Source organism: Trichoplax adhaerens, genomic scaffold (genome assembly GCF_000150275.1).
Source record: "Trichoplax adhaerens TRIADscaffold_4 genomic scaffold, whole genome shotgun sequence".
Lineage (NCBI taxonomy): Eukaryota > Metazoa > Placozoa > Uniplacotomia > Trichoplacea > Trichoplacidae > Trichoplax > Trichoplax adhaerens.
The window spans coordinates 6,888,835-6,909,084 of record NW_002060946.1 but is presented as its reverse complement, the minus strand read 5'-3'; the positions used below and the strand labels follow the sequence as shown (position 1 = coordinate 6,909,084).

Below are 20,250 nucleotides of genomic sequence, written 5' to 3'. Positions count from 1 at the left end.
AACGATCTATATGCATTTGGTCTATCACATATCAACGTCCCTTTTTAAGATTCTAGTGAGGTACGAAAGTTACTTAATGTACATTGATAGAATTGACCGCGGCAATGATAGTAAATGCATTTTAGAACTTCCCTATATCGTAATTTGAATTTACTAGATAGAAATGGTATATGCCGTATTATCGTAGCTGCGAAATTGGTATCAGTACTCAAAAATCTATCTGCAATTAAAGTTCTATTCTATTTGTATGCAAGTCAATTCCGATACTTTATTATTGTAATAGAATAAAACGATCCTTATCTTCATCAAGCTAATTCTTAAAGTAATTTCATTTCCAAAATATTATTGGTAAAATACGATTCAGACTCTTTCGGAACCCTGCCAGGAAATTAAATAGAGCAAGTTATTCGCTCATACCCTGTAATTATTAAACTGCAGTAGTACACAGACGATCAAATAATCACAGCATGATCTAATTTTCTATCTGTGATATATATTAGATTAAATGAATATTCATGCCCAATCAGTTACCACAATATGACACTACAAATATTTTTACTGATCTGTACACTACGGACGGTACATCTTAAGCTGTTTTATTCGTGATCAAATGAGCAAAGTAACGAATTTAATACTACCCAGAGATTAGGGTTTGTTACCAAAGATTAAATTGTAAACAATTTGTAAGCATTTAGTCTTCGATTCTAACAATTTCATCATGATTTATTAAAATGATAGTATTTGATTAATTAGTAACAGATGAGTATTTTTGAAGCCACTTCTACGCCCCTGTTCCTTCTAACCCTCACGATAATTATTTCGTCATTTATATTCAACTTTAACTGAGACTTGTAAATAACTAGTTAAGAGCTGTACCCATGCTTGATTAATTATTACGAGCTTTGCATATTTTTAAAATAAAATCTGTATAGTCTAATTTACCATGCATAACTATGTTAACGATACATCGAATGCTACAAGAACAACAAATAAGGATACAAAATTTTCCTTCACTGAATAATGCATTAGTTTTAAATTGCTAAAAAATAAATTTTAACAGAGTCATCAACCAATTTAATATGCAGATCAACACCAGAATAGGTCATATAGTTCAATTACACTACAGTAGCGAGGTCATAGCTACTCAATCAGTCTACGTTATAAATGGTTATACATTAGTAAAAATAACAAACATAACAAAAAAAATCAATAACAGACATGACCGAACAAGGTTTAGTTAATAAATCTAGTAATCTAATACTTTAACAACTGCAACTTTGGCAGAAATTTATTTATCAGATCCAAGAATAACAACACACGACACGAATAGCTTGATACACAATCAACCAAGAATTTATATTTTAGATGATATCATAGCAATATACATGATAGATTAAAGAAACGCATATAAAAAGCCCTTCAATGCAAAATCATTACCAAAATGTTTACCTGTGGTAGTACGTATGACAAGAACAGCTTATAAAAAATTCATACCAATGAAAAAGCATTGCCAAGCATAATAGACTTAAAAACAAATACCAATCTTATAATTAGAATGAATGATAAATTTTCATAAATATATTACAACAGTAGATAGGATAACGTCTCAGATAAAGTATTAAATATCTTTGGCAATTGGTGCAATCATAGGAGCGTGTCTTGCATTATGTGGTGTGCGTGATCCGGCATTTCTAGATGACAGGCTCTCTCGAGAACGGGCTAAATTTTCATTCGACCTAGCTAAGCTATAATTGGGGGCACTGCGTTTATGTGAAGAACCTAAACTTTCATTACTTGCATACCGACCAGCGACATTTTCCGAACTACGATGATAATTTACATCTTTTGGTGGCGGAGGATATTCGAAATCATCATCATCCTCTAACGGGCTTTTAGTTAGATTACCTCTAGAACCTGTTAGGTGGTGAATATTTTCTCGGCTTTGAGACTTTTTCGAGCGCGATAAGCTCTCAGAGCTGTCATGAAAATCATGACGTTGATTTAACCTAGTGTTAGACGATGAAGATGATTTATTATACGGCGATGACTGATTATAAACACTGGCATCGGCTTGAGAATTCGATAACATTTCTCGAGAGCGTGCTAAGCGTTTACCAAGATCGTATGGTTGATTATCACCTTCAACATATGGTGCTCTTGATTTGGGTCGTGACAAGCGATCATCATGACGTCTATTACTGGTTATAGCAATGTCTGAAGAGTAATCATCAGTATTGACCGTTGATTGATCATCATCTAAGTAATAGTAAGGCTTTTTTGCACTATACTGCGATGAAGGCCTGGTAGGACTTGGTAACGATTCCGCATCGCTATTCGCTTCCACATTTTTAGACCGTCGTTGCTCGTTCTTTTTCGATCTACGATTATAACTTGTCTCAGACATACCGCTGTCAGAAGGTGCATCACTTCTAGAGCGCCGCTTCTGATAAGCAGGATCATGACGGCGTAGTTTATCTTGTAAAATTTGGTCACGTTCTTTAGCATTCTTTTGATCAGCAGATATCCTATCTTGAACGTTGTATCCATAATTATTTGTCGTTTCCATAGCACCGACCGATTCTGCTCTAGTAGGACGGGATGATTTCTTACTAGCAGCTTCATTAGAGCGACCTGTTGTATAGTATGGGCGGTATGCATCAACATCATCTTTCTCGTCTGCTTGCAAAGAATACCGCTTATCTTTTGCTTCCTATATAAAATGATAATGCGAAAAAAATTAATTCTTTTATACAACTAAGATTCATTTTTACTTCCATACGAATGTTTAAGTGGCATTGATCTCGTACAAGATAATCAATCCTGCAGTACACTAAAATGACTAAGATATTAAATATCTTACCCTGCTCCGACCAGTAGTGGAGCCTTTCTTATAATCTGGGGTATAATACAGCATCTCTGCAGGAGTACGGCCGTAACCATCTGCATAATCTATGTTTTCCTCATCCACAGACGTAGCCTCTACTCGTATTTGCAATACATAGCAGTGATTTAATTGAAATAATATCATCAATCAGTAAATAATTAGTGATGACATACCTGATTGTCTACTGGTCTGGCTCTGCCTGCGTTTGCGCGAACTTCGGTCTGATCGAACACTGTAACGATCTGCATTGTCACTAGCTGCATCATCAAAGTAATTTCGACTAGCCATTTTGTAATCAAATTCCGAGCCTGAAGCGCTTGGAGCTCTCTTCATGTCACTGCGCATACTAACATTGCTTACTGAAGCAACAGATTCAGCATGAGATACACCCTCCGGTGGAGACGGTAATGTCTCTAAACCTTTTGGAGTCGTATAAGCATGGTCTTCGAAACTGTAAAGAAATTAAAGTATATGAGAATTGCTAATATCTTTTTACAATAAGTCACGATCGATATAAAATGGCTACTAAAGTCATGAAAAATATATACTTCTGTGGGCGTCTTGTAATAGTTGCTGTTGGCGATGTAAGGTAAGGCTCTTTGGAGGAAATCTCATCTGAACATATTGAATGATAAAATTAACTGTAAAAACTAATCTATGAAACAAGGGTTACGAAATGGAATACTGTACCATCACGTACCTCTACGAGTTTCTTTATGGGTGCGATCATATACAATTAAGGAAGCTACTAGTATCAACAAGATGATAACACCAACACCAGCACAAATTGCAATTAATACAGTTTTATTGAAAGGTCCATATGTTATTCTCTCGGGAGGTACGGGCCCTATAATAACGAGCAGGGCCAATAAATAACTAGCTTAGTGCATTGAAAACTAAAATATCGTTCGTAATGAAAAAACAACCGTGGTAACTATAGTTATACAATCAATACTATAGCTTATTTAGGCCTACCTGGAGGGTCCGACACGACAGTAAGGCTAGTCAAAACTTCTTCGCTGTAGTAATATGACAGCACTCTAATATTGTACGTCGATTTTTGATTCAACAACTGATCACTAATACGAATGCTATTAGATGTCGGATTAATTCCTGATTGAGCAATCGTCCATTCAGCACGCTTTCTAGTACCAAATACTTGGTATTGTACCGTTAAACTAGTTGTTTCCAATTGAGAGGGTATTGTCCAACTAACGTTAGTACCAAGGATATCAGATCGCCAAACGATCACTTCAAACGCTACAAAAAATATGCAAGTTGCATATTACATAACGAACCATGCAATATTCTATAAACATTCTAGTAGATATATTAAACTACAGTATGTTCAATACGATAAATAAGCCAAAACCAACCGCTACGATCGACAGGAACATTCTTTACGGTAAGCACTCCATCTGTTGCAGTCTCACCCTCAATATTTCTAGCTACACACTGATAGGTACCGGTATCATTTCGTTTAAGATTTCTAAATATTAGCGAATAATTGGAACTAATAGTTGCTCTTCTACTGAATTCACCATTGACCCTTCTCCATGTCACTGTTGCACGCGGGATAGCGTCAACTGTGCAATTGAATAAAGTACTCTGTGTATTATATACTGTCAAAGTGCTTGGCTTAACATATACAATTGGTTTATCTGTGGATTAAGATACAAAGAAATATCCAAATTATAAGGTCATCATGTGCATACATAAGGCTGAGAAATTGCATAAAACAAATTTAAGAGTAACCATTAGCTGTAATCTACAATAGACTGGCAATATTTACATGGTACAATGACTTCAAAAGTTGTAGTGGAACCTCCACGAATACCATTCTCCGGTCTACAGACGTAGTTTCCAGAATGAGTTCTGTCTAATCCTCGAATACTAAGTCGATTACCATACACGAATATAACACTATCGTTTCTAACAATTTCCTGACCGGTCGGACCAAACCATCTGTATGAAGTTATTGATGGATTAGATGTCGCATTACATATTAAAACAGCGTTCTGTTGTTCCTTAACGTAAACTTTTAAGTCAGGAACCGAAACATATGGAGGATCTAAGAAAAATATATTAATAGCAGCATAAATATTATTGTTGTAATGAAATGGTGAGCAATTATATTCACATATAACCTGCACTCAAATTGGTGCAATAGTAGCCTATACTTACAGTAAACAGTCAAATTGAAATGTAATTCTATATTTTCGTTAACATTTAAGGCTCTGCAGGTGAATCGAGCACCATTATCGCTTCTATTTGCGACTAATACCATCGTTGTCACAGATTCAGCAAACTGAAGAATTTCGCCATTTTTCAACCAATACGCATTTGGTTTCGGAGAACCTGACGCTGCGCAAGTATACGTTCTACTCTCACCCTCTTGTAATACAACAGTCTGAGTTGGTATACTCGAGATAATTCGAACAAGTTCTAAACGAAGCAACATGATCACACACGACTTAGTTACAACTCTTGCATTAACATAATTCACTATTACAGCTGTACAACATGAACTAAAGCCTAATCTAAGGATATTTTTATGTTCTGGTAAGATACGTACCATAAACAGTAAAGGAAATAGTCAATGATGCTTCACCGAGCATGTTATTTGCAATACACCGATAGTTGCCACTGTCATCTTTTTTTACTGATGTAAAAACAAGCGAACCATTGCCAACATCGGCCGGTCCATTATACGGTTGACCATTTTTCTGCCAGATGTATTTAGGTGCTGGCAATGCTTCTGCTACACAACGCATTGTCGAAACGCTACCGATCGCTGCTTTATTAACATTCGTAGAATCAATCTTTACACTTTGTGGGGCATCTGTACGATAGTGAAATAATCGATAGTAAATACCATTTTCAATGTCAGTATGTGAATTAATTAATCGCATTATTTAAAATTAACGCCCACCGTATATCAATAAATCCTAAATCAAACTTTTATTGTAAATAGACAGAAATGAATCATTTTTTATCAATGCTTTATCTTACATTGTACTACAATTGTAAGATTTCTCCAGCGACGCTGACTTTGGTAAGCAATATTACATCCATAACTGCCAGTACTACTCCTCTGAAGGGTTAGAGAGTAAATGTTACGATTGCGTAACCTGCTTACAATATTGCCATTTGAGTACCAGGTCACCCAAGAATTTGGATTAGAATCAGCTGCGCATGGAAGCGCTACAATGTCAGATTCATTTCTTACGAGATATGATGACGAAGCAAATGCTGTATACGGATTGAAATCTAAACAAATTAAATTAAAATTTAGTACGAGCCGGGACTAACGAGAAAATTGATTTTATTTCAATACATAACGACCGTAGTTAAAAATGTTTTTACATGCATATGTATTGAAAAATTATTTATAAGTTATAAATAATTCTCAAGTAGAAGTATTGCTTACAGTGGACATCCAATTCATAATTTACAATGGCGGTTTGTGCACCATTTGTAGCTCGACAGGTAAAGAATCTATTACCGTTTTGATGATAATCATCACTACGGTTAACATTCAATATATAATACGATCCATTGGACAATTTCTGATAGCGGCTAACAGGTGTGCCAACTGTCCAAGTACGATTAATAGGCGGATATCCCTGTCCAAGGCAGCCAAGTACAACATTCTCACCTGAGTTGGCAACGATAATAATAGTACCTCTATCTTGCATTTGAAAATCTGCAAACATAAATAAACTCATAAATTTATTACAAAAGCATAGATTGAATCCATATCAAAAACAGCGCAAATTTGAGATTTTTTTCTTACAGCGAACTCTGACGATGACATCTCGTCGAGCGACCATCCCAATTGAGTTATTAACATAGCAGGTATAAGTACCTGCGTCAGAAACTTTAGCACTAAATATAGTTAGGGTTTTCGATGAGCTGATAACGTTACCATTCCTTAGCCATCTAAATGTTGTGGGTGTAGGTCTACCAGATGCCTTACAATCAAGCGATAACGTACCACCAGAGTCTGTTGAGGTCTCGCTAGGCAAATCGATTGTTAATGGAACTGCAATGTAAATAGAAGATAAAATTGTTAATTAATCAGTTAATGGAATGAAAATTCTTGATGAATGAAGAGTAATAAATAACCTGTAACTGTTACTGCGTAGATTGCTGCTAAAGGAGAGTTTTGAGAGTTTGAAGGAGCACACCAAAACATTGCTTCATCAGATATTTCGATATCCGTAATAATCAATGTAAATGAACTAGTTACGCTGTAACGGACATTTGAAGGAAATTGAGTAGAAACTGCGTTGTTGGTGTCTCTGGTCGCAAGCGTTACATTGGCTCCATTCTTATTTGAAATCCAACCAACTGCATTTGAGCTGGCAGCTGGGCAAGCTATCTCAAGACGTTGGCCAACATTAATGTTCCTTCGACTAAACGTCCCTTGTGCGATTACTAAAGTCATCAAGTATTATAATTTTGATTACAATATTGAAATAGACAAAGACATTACAGCAAGCTCAACAACTGTTGAAAACAATTCGCTATAAGTGCACAACTAGATCACTAGCCATAACAATTATTCATCGTTAACTGCACTAATGTTTATTCTTTACTTCCATGATAGAAGTTTTATCCAACCAGAACTATGGTATATTATTTTCGAATAATTTTACTAGTAGTAAGTAATCAGCATATATTTTAATATTTTATGGCTTTTGCTTACGAATAACTACTGTACTTCTGCTATTAAAAAATTCCTTCTGTGTATTATATAACTCGAATATTCGTGTTCCGGGACAAAATTAATTTTTAAAAATTTAAGCTAATTGTGCGTAAATTCTATAGGTATAAATGGAAGAGCAGCAGTATTGTTTGTTAGAATCTGATTTTATAAAAAGAGCGATTGTATTAACTCATTCTCTACTACAAAATCTAAAACTGTAAATCATAGTGCAATGACATCTACTTATATTATAATTTTACAGTTAATAACTTGTAAATACGTTATAAATCGATAGTACAGTCATCTATCCTCCGCTAAAAAAAGCATAAACTGATTCATACTATTACCAAAGATATTGTGAGTCTATTCAAAAAAAGGATGTCAATGTAAGCTGTATGATAATTGGCCTTGGCTTTTCTACTGTTAAGCTATCGTCAGAATTATCAATAGAAATATGTCATTTAATCTGTAGCTATAAACTGATAGCATTTGTATATCCAATATAGCCATGAGGAGACAAATCGTCAGAATCATCAATAGAAATATGTCATTCAATCTATAGCTATAAACTGATAGCGTTTGTATATCCAATATAGCCATGAGGAGACAAATACTCTTTCTAATTCCTGTAAAGAAATTATCTTGACAGTAAAGTTAGTGAAATCATTACGATATGACTTACCATGTACGAAGAAGTGCAGGAGAATGATGGACAATATTATTTGCTTCATTGCAATCTGTGAAATGAAAAAAGCCAACCATTAGCTATTTAACACATAATAATATTCCACTGTAAAGAGATGCAACATAATTGCCTAATTACTCGGTTAAAAGTAGAATAGCATATAAACGATATATCATATAGCTACAGCCTATAATCGGTTAGAGAGATTCACGCTAGATAAATAATATCAATGTAATGCAAGTACTACAAAGGTTACAAATGTACTCATCCATTAAGGCAAATCGCTACTTCGAAGATAATTATATTTTGGTAGTAACCTATTTCAACATTTCAATTAATTCATTTTATTGCAATGTGTGTAGTGTTGCTTATTTTAAAAACTAGCTCGACAGTATTTATAAAATTCAATCTTTAGAACATATGTTATAGATGAGTGGTACCTCATTTGGAATTCAATATTAAAATGATAGCGAATCCCGACCGTTATATATTTACATTGTACGTATAAACTATAACAATTCTTCCTTGTGGTTAATAGATGAAAAATTTTATGGTACAGTAATTGAAAATAAAGCTCCATATCAGCCATGACATTAGCGGATATGATGCAAAAAGTAGAAATAACTATCCTCTATAAATAGTATCACCATGGACAAGAAGCATACTATAGAACCTCCAAGCAGACCAAATTTTTTAAGTAAAATAGAGAAGTTGTATCATTCACTGGCTTGGTAGTAACATGTCCTGTTATTTCTACTGTCGTTATTATACGTATACTATAGTGTATTTGGTAGGCAGCATCCAGCTAAAAGCAATACTTATAATGAAATTCGACGGAAAGCAGCCTTCAACTGCATTCATTGTCGCTTGCAATAACCAAAAAAAAAATCAAAGCTTAGAGAATTCATGCTGTATTGTTAATCTACTGGGCCAAATTCATTTTCTTATAGTATAGTTAATTAATTGTTGACCTTTCCACCGTTTACCGCATTAATGTAAATGTACACTTACACTACGTCGTTATAATGGTGCAGTAGTTATTCGTATTTCAGCAATACAATTAGGAAGATATGATTAAGTCTACGAAAATGTAGTATACGAGTTATACGTAAAAATTGATAGAAAGTGAAATTTCAATTCTTCCTAGTAAAGCTTATATATAAACGCCAAGTAATGTTATCATTAAGCCAATGGAATAACTATAATTGACATTATAAAACCAATCTATCACGATGTAATTTACATCTCTAAAATGATTTTCATTTGTTATATAGTAGGTAGTGTATTTCAATTGATAGAAAAGCAATTAGTTGAATAACATTATCAAGTTAACAATTGATTATTAATATTATCAAGTTGGTTGAAAACACTTGTACTGTCAATTTCATTTTTAATGATGGCGATTTGGTTGAAATTTTTTCCATATTCATTGTATTATCACGATAAGAGTAATTATTGCACTTATAAGCTGTAAAATGGAAATAGAAAAATTACGTTACACCAGAATCAACTCATTATGACCAACCGCCAAAGGCGAATGTAATTATTTAAATAGCAGATGGTTTGATCTATTCTATTTTTCATTGGTAATAACGATATGAATGTTAGCTCTGCAGGAGGTCATTTGAAAGTTTGTCTTATTCATTACTATGACTCATGATAGAACGATGCCAATGTGTAGTATATTGACGAGTTGTTCTAAACTTCTCTAGGGACTGTAGTCAAAGATTGGACAACATATTATAACATCAAAAATTCATGATAGGTCATTTTGCAACACGTGTATCCAAACGTATCCATAGAGTAAAAGAACAAAGTGGAAATATATCATTATTATCAATACAGTATGTTGCAAACTGGACTGGATAGCAAGTTAAAAAGCATAAAAGCATGATGATATTCAATTATTTGCCCGACCGCCCAACATATCGAAAGCAGTACAGTACTAATTTTTCCGTTAAAATTTCATTTTTAGTTTGTATGATATTCTCCGTATACTACATCATAGTTAGTATAGTTGAATATGATAAAACTGGTAGAAGCTATTATTACGATTATTGACATCCATTTTGCGTTGGTGTTGAAGACAGCATTTATTATTATTGACTTTACCGCTGTTTTACAAGCTTGCATTTTCAAAGTCATCATCGTCGACTGATGACTACTCTATCGTATACGGTAGACAGTACTACGTATATCATATCCTTGCGATTAGGTAGTTACGCTGTAGTACATTGCAAATAATTCATTCTTCCCCTAAATAGTTATTGCTATTCCTAGTCTAAAATTGGCCGCGATTTTACCAAGCGTTCGCAAACCTCGAAGACCCCACTATCAATATACTGTACTCTACGCGTACTTTACTAATGACAAAAGATTAAAATGACATATTATTAAGGAAAAGATTATTATTCGAGAGAAAAGTTCAGCGATTTAACTTAGCCGTCTACTCCAAGTATAATTATACAGTACTAGAAGTGATATTGATCAAGTGATCCAAGTAATCATCGACATTAGCTAAGTATAATAATTAATTAAAAGATATAGAAACAATTGTATTTTAGCGTATACTTCATTTATTTGAGAATTATGCAGTATTAACAAGCAATAACTAGAAGCATACAGTTGTTTCATATCAAAAGTTGAAGCACTTGCTAAATTAATGATCAGGAAGGAAAACAGAACTATTTGTGTCTGACTAACAAATTACTGCTAAAACCCATGCAAATCTTTAACACATCAGTAATAATGCGCGTCTATTTGAACAATTACATAAATAGCCTACTGTACTGTATATCAAACTAGCGCGACATGGGAAATGTTAAAATAGCCGATCGTTCGTGGTTGAATATATAAACTTTTACCAACACAAAAAAATGATTTAAGAGAAAGGATATGATTCTCGCCTCTAGTCGAACACAAAATTCTATGCATCGACTACAATAATATGTAGTAATCCTCAATTAGTTATTTCTTCCATAAAATTTGAGCTTAAGAAGAACTTGGAAGTAGGCAAATAAATTGTGGCAAATATAGCGTACACAAAATAAGAAAACTGAAAAATCTCAAACATATCGCATAGTCAAACGATCTTAACTTCCATCATCTTTCGGTCAATTTTTTTATTCAAAGTACTGTATATCCCTGTAGCGATCCAATATTAATGGGGAATGTTAAGTAAGCTTTTCTTACAGTATACGGATGGGAACGTATGTGTTTACGAAGTTGAAAGTTGATTTAGTTGCAATCTGATACTTTAATCGGCGTAAAAACTTACTCTTCATCTTCTCTTCAAAAAAATAACGAGATTGATGATCTCTATTCTATTGCCTTATTGTTCATCATCAGTCTGACCTCCATATATAATCATGAATTTCCCATGTTGTGAAATAGACGATGCTAACGTCTGCAATTGCCGATGAATGTGCAGAGGTACACCAAAAATGGGAGCTTGGAAAGAAATTTTAATTAAAAGGTCGTCCATTTGTTCTACGGTTTATCTAAGCAAAACTAATACAGGAAAATTAGCGAGTCGAAGCGAGCAACGATTGCATGACTGTTTATACTTTTGGGTTGCAAATGACATCGCTGTATCAAGTTTATAGACTTAAGGAAATGCAGTTGTAGAAGAGAAAAGATACAAAAGCCTGTTTTGTAAAGCATCATAAGTACAGTAAAAGCAAGTACCTTGCAGTCATATCTATGAGTATGTTCTAGTATAATTTCCACCTAGCTTAGATAGTTAATCATCCCTTCTTGATTAAAAATACGAATCTATAGTTTATAGCCTTGTATCATAGCAATTGGATTAGATTAATCCAAATTCTTTTAAATAATGAAATATGCCAACGGGAAACACTACGTGAAAAGTGAGTTGGATCCTGTGGCACGGCCTTTTCATGACTGTGCTATCGGTCGGCACAACGGATAGCCGTACGCATAACGTTGATTAAGATGTTAACATTGTTGTAGTCCCATCATTAAACTATGTCGTTCATTCTCAAATAGAAGAGTTGGGACAGTGAATTCTTTTCTCAACTTCAAATACGAGTCGAAACTGTTGATGATTCAAGTCCTGATAGCAACTAGGTGGGTTAAAGTTTTCTACATACGCGTTCATCATTCTACCGTAAGCTTGTAAACTCTATTCTACTCCACAAAGTTTACTGGATATCCTACAAAAAAAAATGGAAGCGATTGTGCGATAAAAAAGAAAGGGTAACGGGCTAAGAGTTGAAACATTGAATCAGAGAGATTGGGAACATGCTTTAAAATAGAGCAACAAGAAGCAGGCGTCTACTCAAAAGTACAGCCATTTGTATACGATCCGTATCAAAATAAATGCACATGTTAAGCATCAATTAAGCCAATTTTTCAAGTCATTTGTCGACAATCAAGGGTAAGTGTTTATTCTTATTTTATTTTTGTTGATGAGAAGAACATCTAGTTGTAATGTTAACATGATGGTAAGTTATGATATCATTATCGCAAAACATCAAGTCATGAAAAAAAAAATGTTGTGACCAAAATCAAACTTGCAGCCCTGATTCATCGATAGGCTAGCGTCGATCATGCTTGATCAATTATTATCGCTGGATATCGCTGCTGCCAATGATCAACTCATCAATCCTTCGACCGTGGAAGCCTACCGACTCCAAGGCCATCGCTATATAGCGCTGTCTAGCCTAACGTAGAAATCAAGGCTACAAGTATTCTCAAGGCAAGAATATTTGGTATGAAAAAATTCGATTGCAAGCAAGCTATTCCATCTTCCCGATGGCATCCCTTGCCCCGCACTGGTCCAGTACCAGTGTACCATGGTGACTAGGAGAGGGGTTAGCGCGTTAACGGAACCCTCTCTCGACGATACCATGGTGGGCTAAAATCAATCGCCCAGTATGGGAGTACGGTCAGCACATCAAAGTGCATGATGCCGCCGCACTAATCCAACATGGACATGGATGATGGCTAATCAGAAAGTAAAATTAATTCTCTTCACTTACTTACCGATAGAGGATGACACTTGCGATTTAGATGTTTCCTATAACGCCAATTTCTTTTCAACTACTAGCACCACGCAAAATAAAAATAGGGAGAAAATTCAAAACCGATCATGGATGAACACGTCTCTACGCCTTGCTATTACTATAGGATCGGCGGTTACTGCAACTGTCCGGTCTAACTGCAAGTCGTTTATTGGATGATTTTTGTCATACAAAACTTGTTCTTCCCATTTCCAGTCAGCGCAGTCTGTTCCTAGTACCGCTTGTAGAGTGTACAGTGTACAGTACAAACCTCATTGTTCCAGTCACGTATTGTACACTGTACAGTAGAGTACAGTACAGTACCGTACAGTACAGACCATAGTCACTGTACTGTAGTGTAGTGTACTGTATGACTCACGACTTGCTGTGTTGTACTGCGTACTGTACAGTGTATGTACACTATGACTCAGTATGACTCATTCCTACAGTATGTACTGTACAGTGTGCGTGGACACTATGACTCAGTATGACTCATTCCTACAGTATATACTGTACAGTAGAATGTTCCATTTGGAGTGTACTGTACTGTACTGTACAGTACTGTATGTACTGTACTGTACGTACTGTAGAATGTTCCATTTAGAGTGTACTATACACTGTACACTGTACACTGTACACTGTGTAATATATTCTGTTGTATGCGCTCATTTACATAGCGATCTCTGAGCCTGTTGACAGGTAAATAGTATAGCGTAAACAGGTTAGATCTAGAAAAGTGACACCTCGACTGATTCGGACTGCGCAGTTCTACTGTATACGTTACACAACTTGCTCCATACAGTGCTTGTACTTTTCAATCGGTGAACTAAATCAAGAAAGAAAGAAAAACTGGACTAAAATAGTGACAAGTTCACATCTGTAGTCCATGTCAGAAGTATGGTACAGTATTAACAGCACCACACCCATCCGCAAACACAAGCCATCAGTCTTCTGCTTTTACATTAACAACCAAGCCTGTAGATTAGTTCAAGAATGGATTCTTGTCACTACGAATACGTGCCGTATTGAACTACAGGATGTTGATAATAACGTTGTACATTATGTTACCATTTATCGGTTCTATTACCGAATGTCTGCTTGCATCGTGTGTACTATACGGTATAATACAAGTCGATGCAACCAATTAATAAACCGGTCTTCTACAGTAATCTACAAAGCCCTCCGATACCAGCTACTATAGTAATTTTCCAAATTGACTATAGTAGTCTAATATTGTTCTTTATGCGCTACCTGCAATCATTTTGCCACCACCATTTCATGGGCTTGGCGAGCCCTATGACACTATGTTAGCGAACGTTTGCGAAACAGTAAGTAGATTGCAAACGTCCCGCTAACATACAGTACAGTATGTAAGATGATTTCTTGAAATACACAATATTTGATATTAAAGACGATGAGAGGATGAAGAGTGGATTTATTTGTAGATTGAGAATCAACGCACATAGGTAGAACGTTAAAGAGACACGCAGGAGGAGGCTACTACCTGACATAACAGAATATCAATCTATCTATGCTATACTGTATAATTTACACGTAGGCAGCTAGCATGTGTACACTGACAAGCGTACATCTGTACCGTGGTTATATTGATAACATCCACAGTATTTATTTATTATATTCCATCTTATATAACAACAGACAGTAGATACCGGTTGAAAACTGCTCGAATGCTCAGCCATAGTGTAGCCCTTAATTAGGTCTTTCAATTTTGAAGGTATTTACTTTAAATTTGGCTAAATTTTTACCATGACAGATCTCTACAACCTTGAGCCATTGGCACTTGATATTTTTTTCGATAATCTTGACTGCATTATGGAGTTATTTTATTTCTTTGAAATTTCGAACCATCCGTCACTGGTACGTGTACGCTCCGTTCAGTCAGTATACAAGTCAAGCTGAAACAGTGGTTTAATATTTACTGCATAGATGTAGTATGTGAATTACAACATCTAGCACTGTTACTTTGCAGCCAATAGGCTCATAACTCGCGCTGCAGCAGTAGTTATTGTGTATTCTATAATCATGAATCAATTAATGAATCAATTCCACTCAAACGGTCCTGTCTAGTAAAGTATTTACCCTTACAGTATATATTGACCATTGGCCAAGGACTACCAGATAAAACTATACCGCGAGAATATCTAACTAGTCCATATATGTATGTATACCATCCTTTGACTACAACTCACTATAAATCACCATAGATGGAGCGTCAGTAAGGAGTGCATCGCACTAGCAGATATGTAGTGGGATTAACATACAAGAATGCGCCGCTGCAATTACGTAATGACAAACAAGCTCAAAACAAATACTCAGCAATTACTCGCCAGCTATCGATTCAAATCCTCTATAGGAAACAATCCTATGTTGTCAAAATTCAATAATCCAAATGCGATATCACCCATGCAAGACGCAGTATTATGAATTACTTTATCATATCTCCGTATTTTATTTCATATTACAGTAAATATTAACAACACAAGCTATTGATGGTAGCAAGACTGCAAGAGTATGGTTTAATTACAAGCGGATATTGCATGACAGCGTAACGTTATCGCGTACGCATCAAAGTAAACATATCATGAAGCTACTATTAGTGACTTTTGCTTTTCTAACAGTAAATTACAATACTAATAATTGTCTGTACGTAGGTTTAGAGTTATTTAGACTTAATCGAGTGAGATTGATCTTATAAATGGAGACAAATGATAGAAAATAGTACATACAGATTATAGCACCATTACGTTAAAATAGTGCCCAATGAAAAATCAATGGGATAAGCTTACAGCATCACAATTCATAGCCAGATGTCTCTCAAATGAAGATTTTTTTACTTAGTGTTATCAAGAATGATTGTAAGCGCTATAGTGATAGGTATGAGATCCTTTTAAGTTTCTGCAACTGGTGTCTCTACCGCCAGGGTCGGTGGTGCCTCAGATTCCCCAGCTACTACGTCTGGTACCACCGAACCTTCTTGATTTTCGCTGATATTGGTATTGTCATCATTCGTCTCATTATTAACAGTTTCTTCATCTTTAGCCTCTACTGGCTGATTATTCTCTCCATTACCTGCTATCACAGCAGATTCAGGGCGAGAATTATTGGTACTATCAAGCTTCAATATATCTTCAACTTCGTCATCGTTAATTACATTCCTAGCTTTAACTTTGCCGCTTCTCCATGTAGGGACAACAATTTTAACGGGTTCATCGTCTTCATTTATTCCACCTTGCGACTGCAATAGTTAAAGTTGAGTAAGCAATTGCCGTAATATTTATTCCTGGTCTCAATTCCATCAATACTCGCACATAGTATAAAGCATAAATACTAGTACAGCCATAAACTTACTATTTCTACAAGCTCATAATTTCCATGTTGCTCACAACCAATATCAAAAATATATTTTCCTTTTCCTTCAGGCTATTCAATAAGTATAAAAAAAATTACCTTTTAATCGCTAATAGACTGCAATATCTTCTTAATTTCCAATAAACTACATTCTTTATAAGCCATCGCAATAGAATAAATCACTACAAATATATATCTACCTGATCACTTGTGAAGTTGCCTTGATAAGAATGATTTGCATGAATTAACTCACCAAATCCTTGTCTCTTACCATTCTCCCAACTTCCTTTATACTGCGAAGAATTAAAAAAATGGCCATACGTCAAATTATACGATGACATTACAGCAGTGAAGAGAATATCATTCTATATGATAACAACTTTATCAACTCCACGTTATTACGAGTGTGCATAGCACATATACGGTAATGCCTAACTTACTTTGGTTCCAGTATCAGCATATGTATAAACACCTTGCCCATGTCTCTGATGATTGAGCCAATTTCCTTCGTAGAGATCATTGTTAGCGTAAAAATAAGTACCACTACCGTGCCTTTGATCATTTACCCAGTTTCCTATGTGTATAAATGACAAGTTTTGTAACCGATTTAATAAGGTTAGTATTTCATTTCTACGCAGATCATCACCCTTATAAAGTAAAGCAATCTAATTGCAGAATATGGAATAATTCTTAATTTAATATGTCAATACCTTCATATCTAGAACCATCTGGATACCAAAAAATTCCCTGGCCATGCTTTTTACCCTGATAATATTCTCCTACATACCTAGCTCCAGACTTAAAACGATAGGTACCCTAATAGGAATATTTTGTAAGATTATTATAGATTTACTTACTTCAAATGATCAGCACATACTGTGAATAGATGGTTGCCTACACTTTACAAGCATAATAATCAATTTTCTTACTTGTCCAAATCTTTTGCCGTGTTCATAATAGCCTTCATAAGTGTCACCGTTTGGTAAAATCGCTTTTCCAAATCCATGACGTTCTCCATCGTCATTCCTTTCTCCGTCATATTCCTATGCAACATAAAATGATCAACATTTTAATACCTGCTTTTGAGTTATTCTCTATATTAACTTTTCATCAGTTTTTAATTATCATTCTTTACATTAAGCTATGCAAAAATATGTAGTCATCAAGATAATGAATCCGATATCATTGCGTTATACTGTTATCGCACATTGAAGTCTTTATGATAACATGTTGAGCTTTATCAAAAAAATGAACGATTGTACGGTAACATTGGCGTCTCGTATTTATCGATTGTTAAAAATGAACTCTGATTGCATTAGCCGTTATTACGGATGTAAGATACTAATTAAACTGATTAGTAGAACTGTAATGAGTATACGTATCATCATTCAGACTAAAGGTATTAACAAATTCAAACTGCATCGCATAGCTTTGATGAAATTAGCACGAAAGATGGATTTCTTACCCCCAAATTTGGGCCTTGATCTTCCTCTTCATATTCTTCGGATATGTCAGACATGGTTTACAGATATATAATTGTATATTAATTAAAAGAAATAAGTGTCTACGTTACGATGGGGGCAATGTAACCGTTAATCAGGAATTTGCTGCAGCTTAAGCGTTACTGTAGTTAAAATATTCTTGAGAAATGACTAGAATTTTAAAGTCAGCTTATCGGTAGTCGTACACAGTAGTATACAAACGAAATGGTTGTCATGGCGATCATGCATTGAAACATTGTGCATGCGTACTATACTTCAATACACAGTTCCGTAAAAAGTCACTACCGAGAAGAATGTGTACTGTACAGTGTACAGTGTACAGTACATACTGTACAATACACTGTATCACCAAGGTTGCAGCTCGGAGACTAACATCGTCATGGACGAAACCCGAATAATTTACTGCAGACAATTTACCGTATTAAATTAAATTAATTTGACGCTGTATAGGATTGAATGCTGTAAAGTATTTAATCTACCCTGGTAATATCGAAACAGATACTTTACTGCATTCAATTAATTTTACAGTGTCAAGGATTGAACGCTGCAAAGTATTCAATTCATCCTCACAATATCAAATCTATATTGATACTGTTTCTATCCTAGACTACATTACTACATTGTACAGCGGTCAATTGTCCTAGACCCCCAATACTTGTAAGTATTTAGTACAATAGTCCATGATAGAGCACAGACACTGTACCCTACGCGAGTTGTACTGAAAGATAAATCTGATTTGCCTTTTTTTAAATTGGTGATTCCGTTCCTATATTTCGCACCTTTTTTCGTCGATTTTTCTTTTCCGCCAGTCAGTTAGTTATAGCTGTTTAAGTACAATAACAAAGACAGCAGTACAGACAGTACTGAATTTCTGGTTGCAGTAAGATCTTGAACAGTTACGTTAGTATCTATCTGTATATATATATATATATATATAATATTTCCTCAAATTGTGCAGCTTTACTACAATTTATATTGGCGAATAGCACCTTAAAAAAAGAAAGAAAAGTGGCCTATAGCCGTACAGTACTGTACTGTAGTACTACAGGCTACGGCACTGTAACGTAATTGACCGCGCACCACTCTAACTAATAATAACGAGACGCTCAAAAAGTACAATAATAAAGACAGCAGTACAGATAGTACTGAATTTCTGATTGTAGTAAGATCTGGAACAGTTACGTTAGTATCTATCTGTATATATATATATATATATATATAATTTTCCTCAAATTGTGCAGCTTTACTGCAATTTATATTGGCGAATAGCACCTTCAAGAAAGAAAAGTGGCTCATACCTGTACACAGTGTACAGTACTGTAGTACTACAGGCTACGGCACTGTAACGTAATTGACCGCGCACCACTCTAACTAATAATAACGAGACGCTCAAAAAGTACAATAATAAAGACAGCAGTACAGACAGTACTGAATTTCTGATTACAGTAAGATCTGGAACAGTTACGTTAGTATCTATCTGTATATATATATATATATAATTTTCGGCAAATTGTGCAGCTTTACTACAATTTATATTGGCGAATAGCACCTTCAAGAAAGAAAAGTGGCTCATACCTGTACAGTACACAGTGTACAGTACTGTAGTACTACAGGCTACAGCACTGTAACGTTTAATTGACCGCGCACCACTCTAACTAGTAATAATGAGACGCTCAACTATGGGGTATTCAAGCATTCATCTACATTTGCAAGTCCTCGTTTCCTTTTATCCTAGTCTAGTCTGTTGTTTGGTTGCTAATACATGACTGAGTAGCTTAGTAGTGGACAGTATGAGAATTGAATACGACAGTCATTGAAACTTGGAAATTGGTCTATTTCCACTGCGACTGCGCAACCTCTGCTACTGCCACTGGCTGGCTGTCTTTTTTTTCTCCATACTGTAGCGTACGCAACCAAAAGTTTTCCCCCTATACATTAGCTACCCTCTACGCTCATGATTACGAGCCTAATGTCTCTTGTTATGTAGCTTGATGATGGCAATTAAGCAACCTAATGGCGTTCAGGTAAAATTTCTCGATAATTTTAGCGTCAATAGTATCGTATTACACTATTTT

General features: G+C 35.1%; 3 protein-coding genes across 3 annotated transcripts in view; 1 reads left to right on the top strand and 2 right to left on the bottom strand.

Annotated features, from left to right (window-relative positions):
- Nucleotides 1-1,618: 1,618 nt before the first annotated feature.
- TRIADDRAFT_55979 (uncharacterized protein) lies at nucleotides 1,619-7,334 on the bottom strand (the record flags this gene model as incomplete). The annotated part of the gene is made up of 15 exons (XM_002111657.1): nucleotides 1,619-2,710; nucleotides 2,861-2,979; nucleotides 3,058-3,335; nucleotides 3,433-3,499; nucleotides 3,585-3,731; nucleotides 3,860-4,144; nucleotides 4,261-4,470; nucleotides 4,677-4,955; nucleotides 5,069-5,329; nucleotides 5,460-5,726; nucleotides 5,897-5,978; nucleotides 6,024-6,154; nucleotides 6,315-6,590; nucleotides 6,753-6,929; nucleotides 7,013-7,334. The coding sequence occupies 15 exons, from the start codon at nucleotides 7,332-7,334 to the stop codon at nucleotides 1,619-1,621; spliced, it is 3,993 nt and encodes a 1,330-aa protein (XP_002111693.1).
- An 8,878-nt stretch (nucleotides 7,335-16,212) lies between these two features.
- TRIADDRAFT_63914 (uncharacterized protein) lies at nucleotides 16,213-18,192 on the bottom strand (the record flags this gene model as incomplete). The annotated part of the gene is made up of 7 exons (XM_002111656.1): nucleotides 16,213-16,560; nucleotides 16,674-16,745; nucleotides 16,874-16,966; nucleotides 17,114-17,247; nucleotides 17,384-17,489; nucleotides 17,603-17,716; nucleotides 18,139-18,192. 7 exons carry the CDS (start codon nucleotides 18,190-18,192, stop codon nucleotides 16,213-16,215), a joined length of 921 nt encoding a protein of 306 aa, XP_002111692.1.
- A 1,977-nt stretch (nucleotides 18,193-20,169) lies between these two features.
- Nucleotides 20,170-20,250, top strand: part of TRIADDRAFT_55977 (uncharacterized protein) — a gene marked incomplete at both ends in the record, with an annotated part of 8,724 nt that continues 8,643 nt past the window's right edge. Inside the window, one exon of the mRNA XM_002112151.1 lies at nucleotides 20,170-20,199. Within this exon, the coding sequence (XP_002112187.1) occupies nucleotides 20,170-20,199 (30 nt within the window). The remainder of the gene's footprint in view (nucleotides 20,200-20,250) is intronic.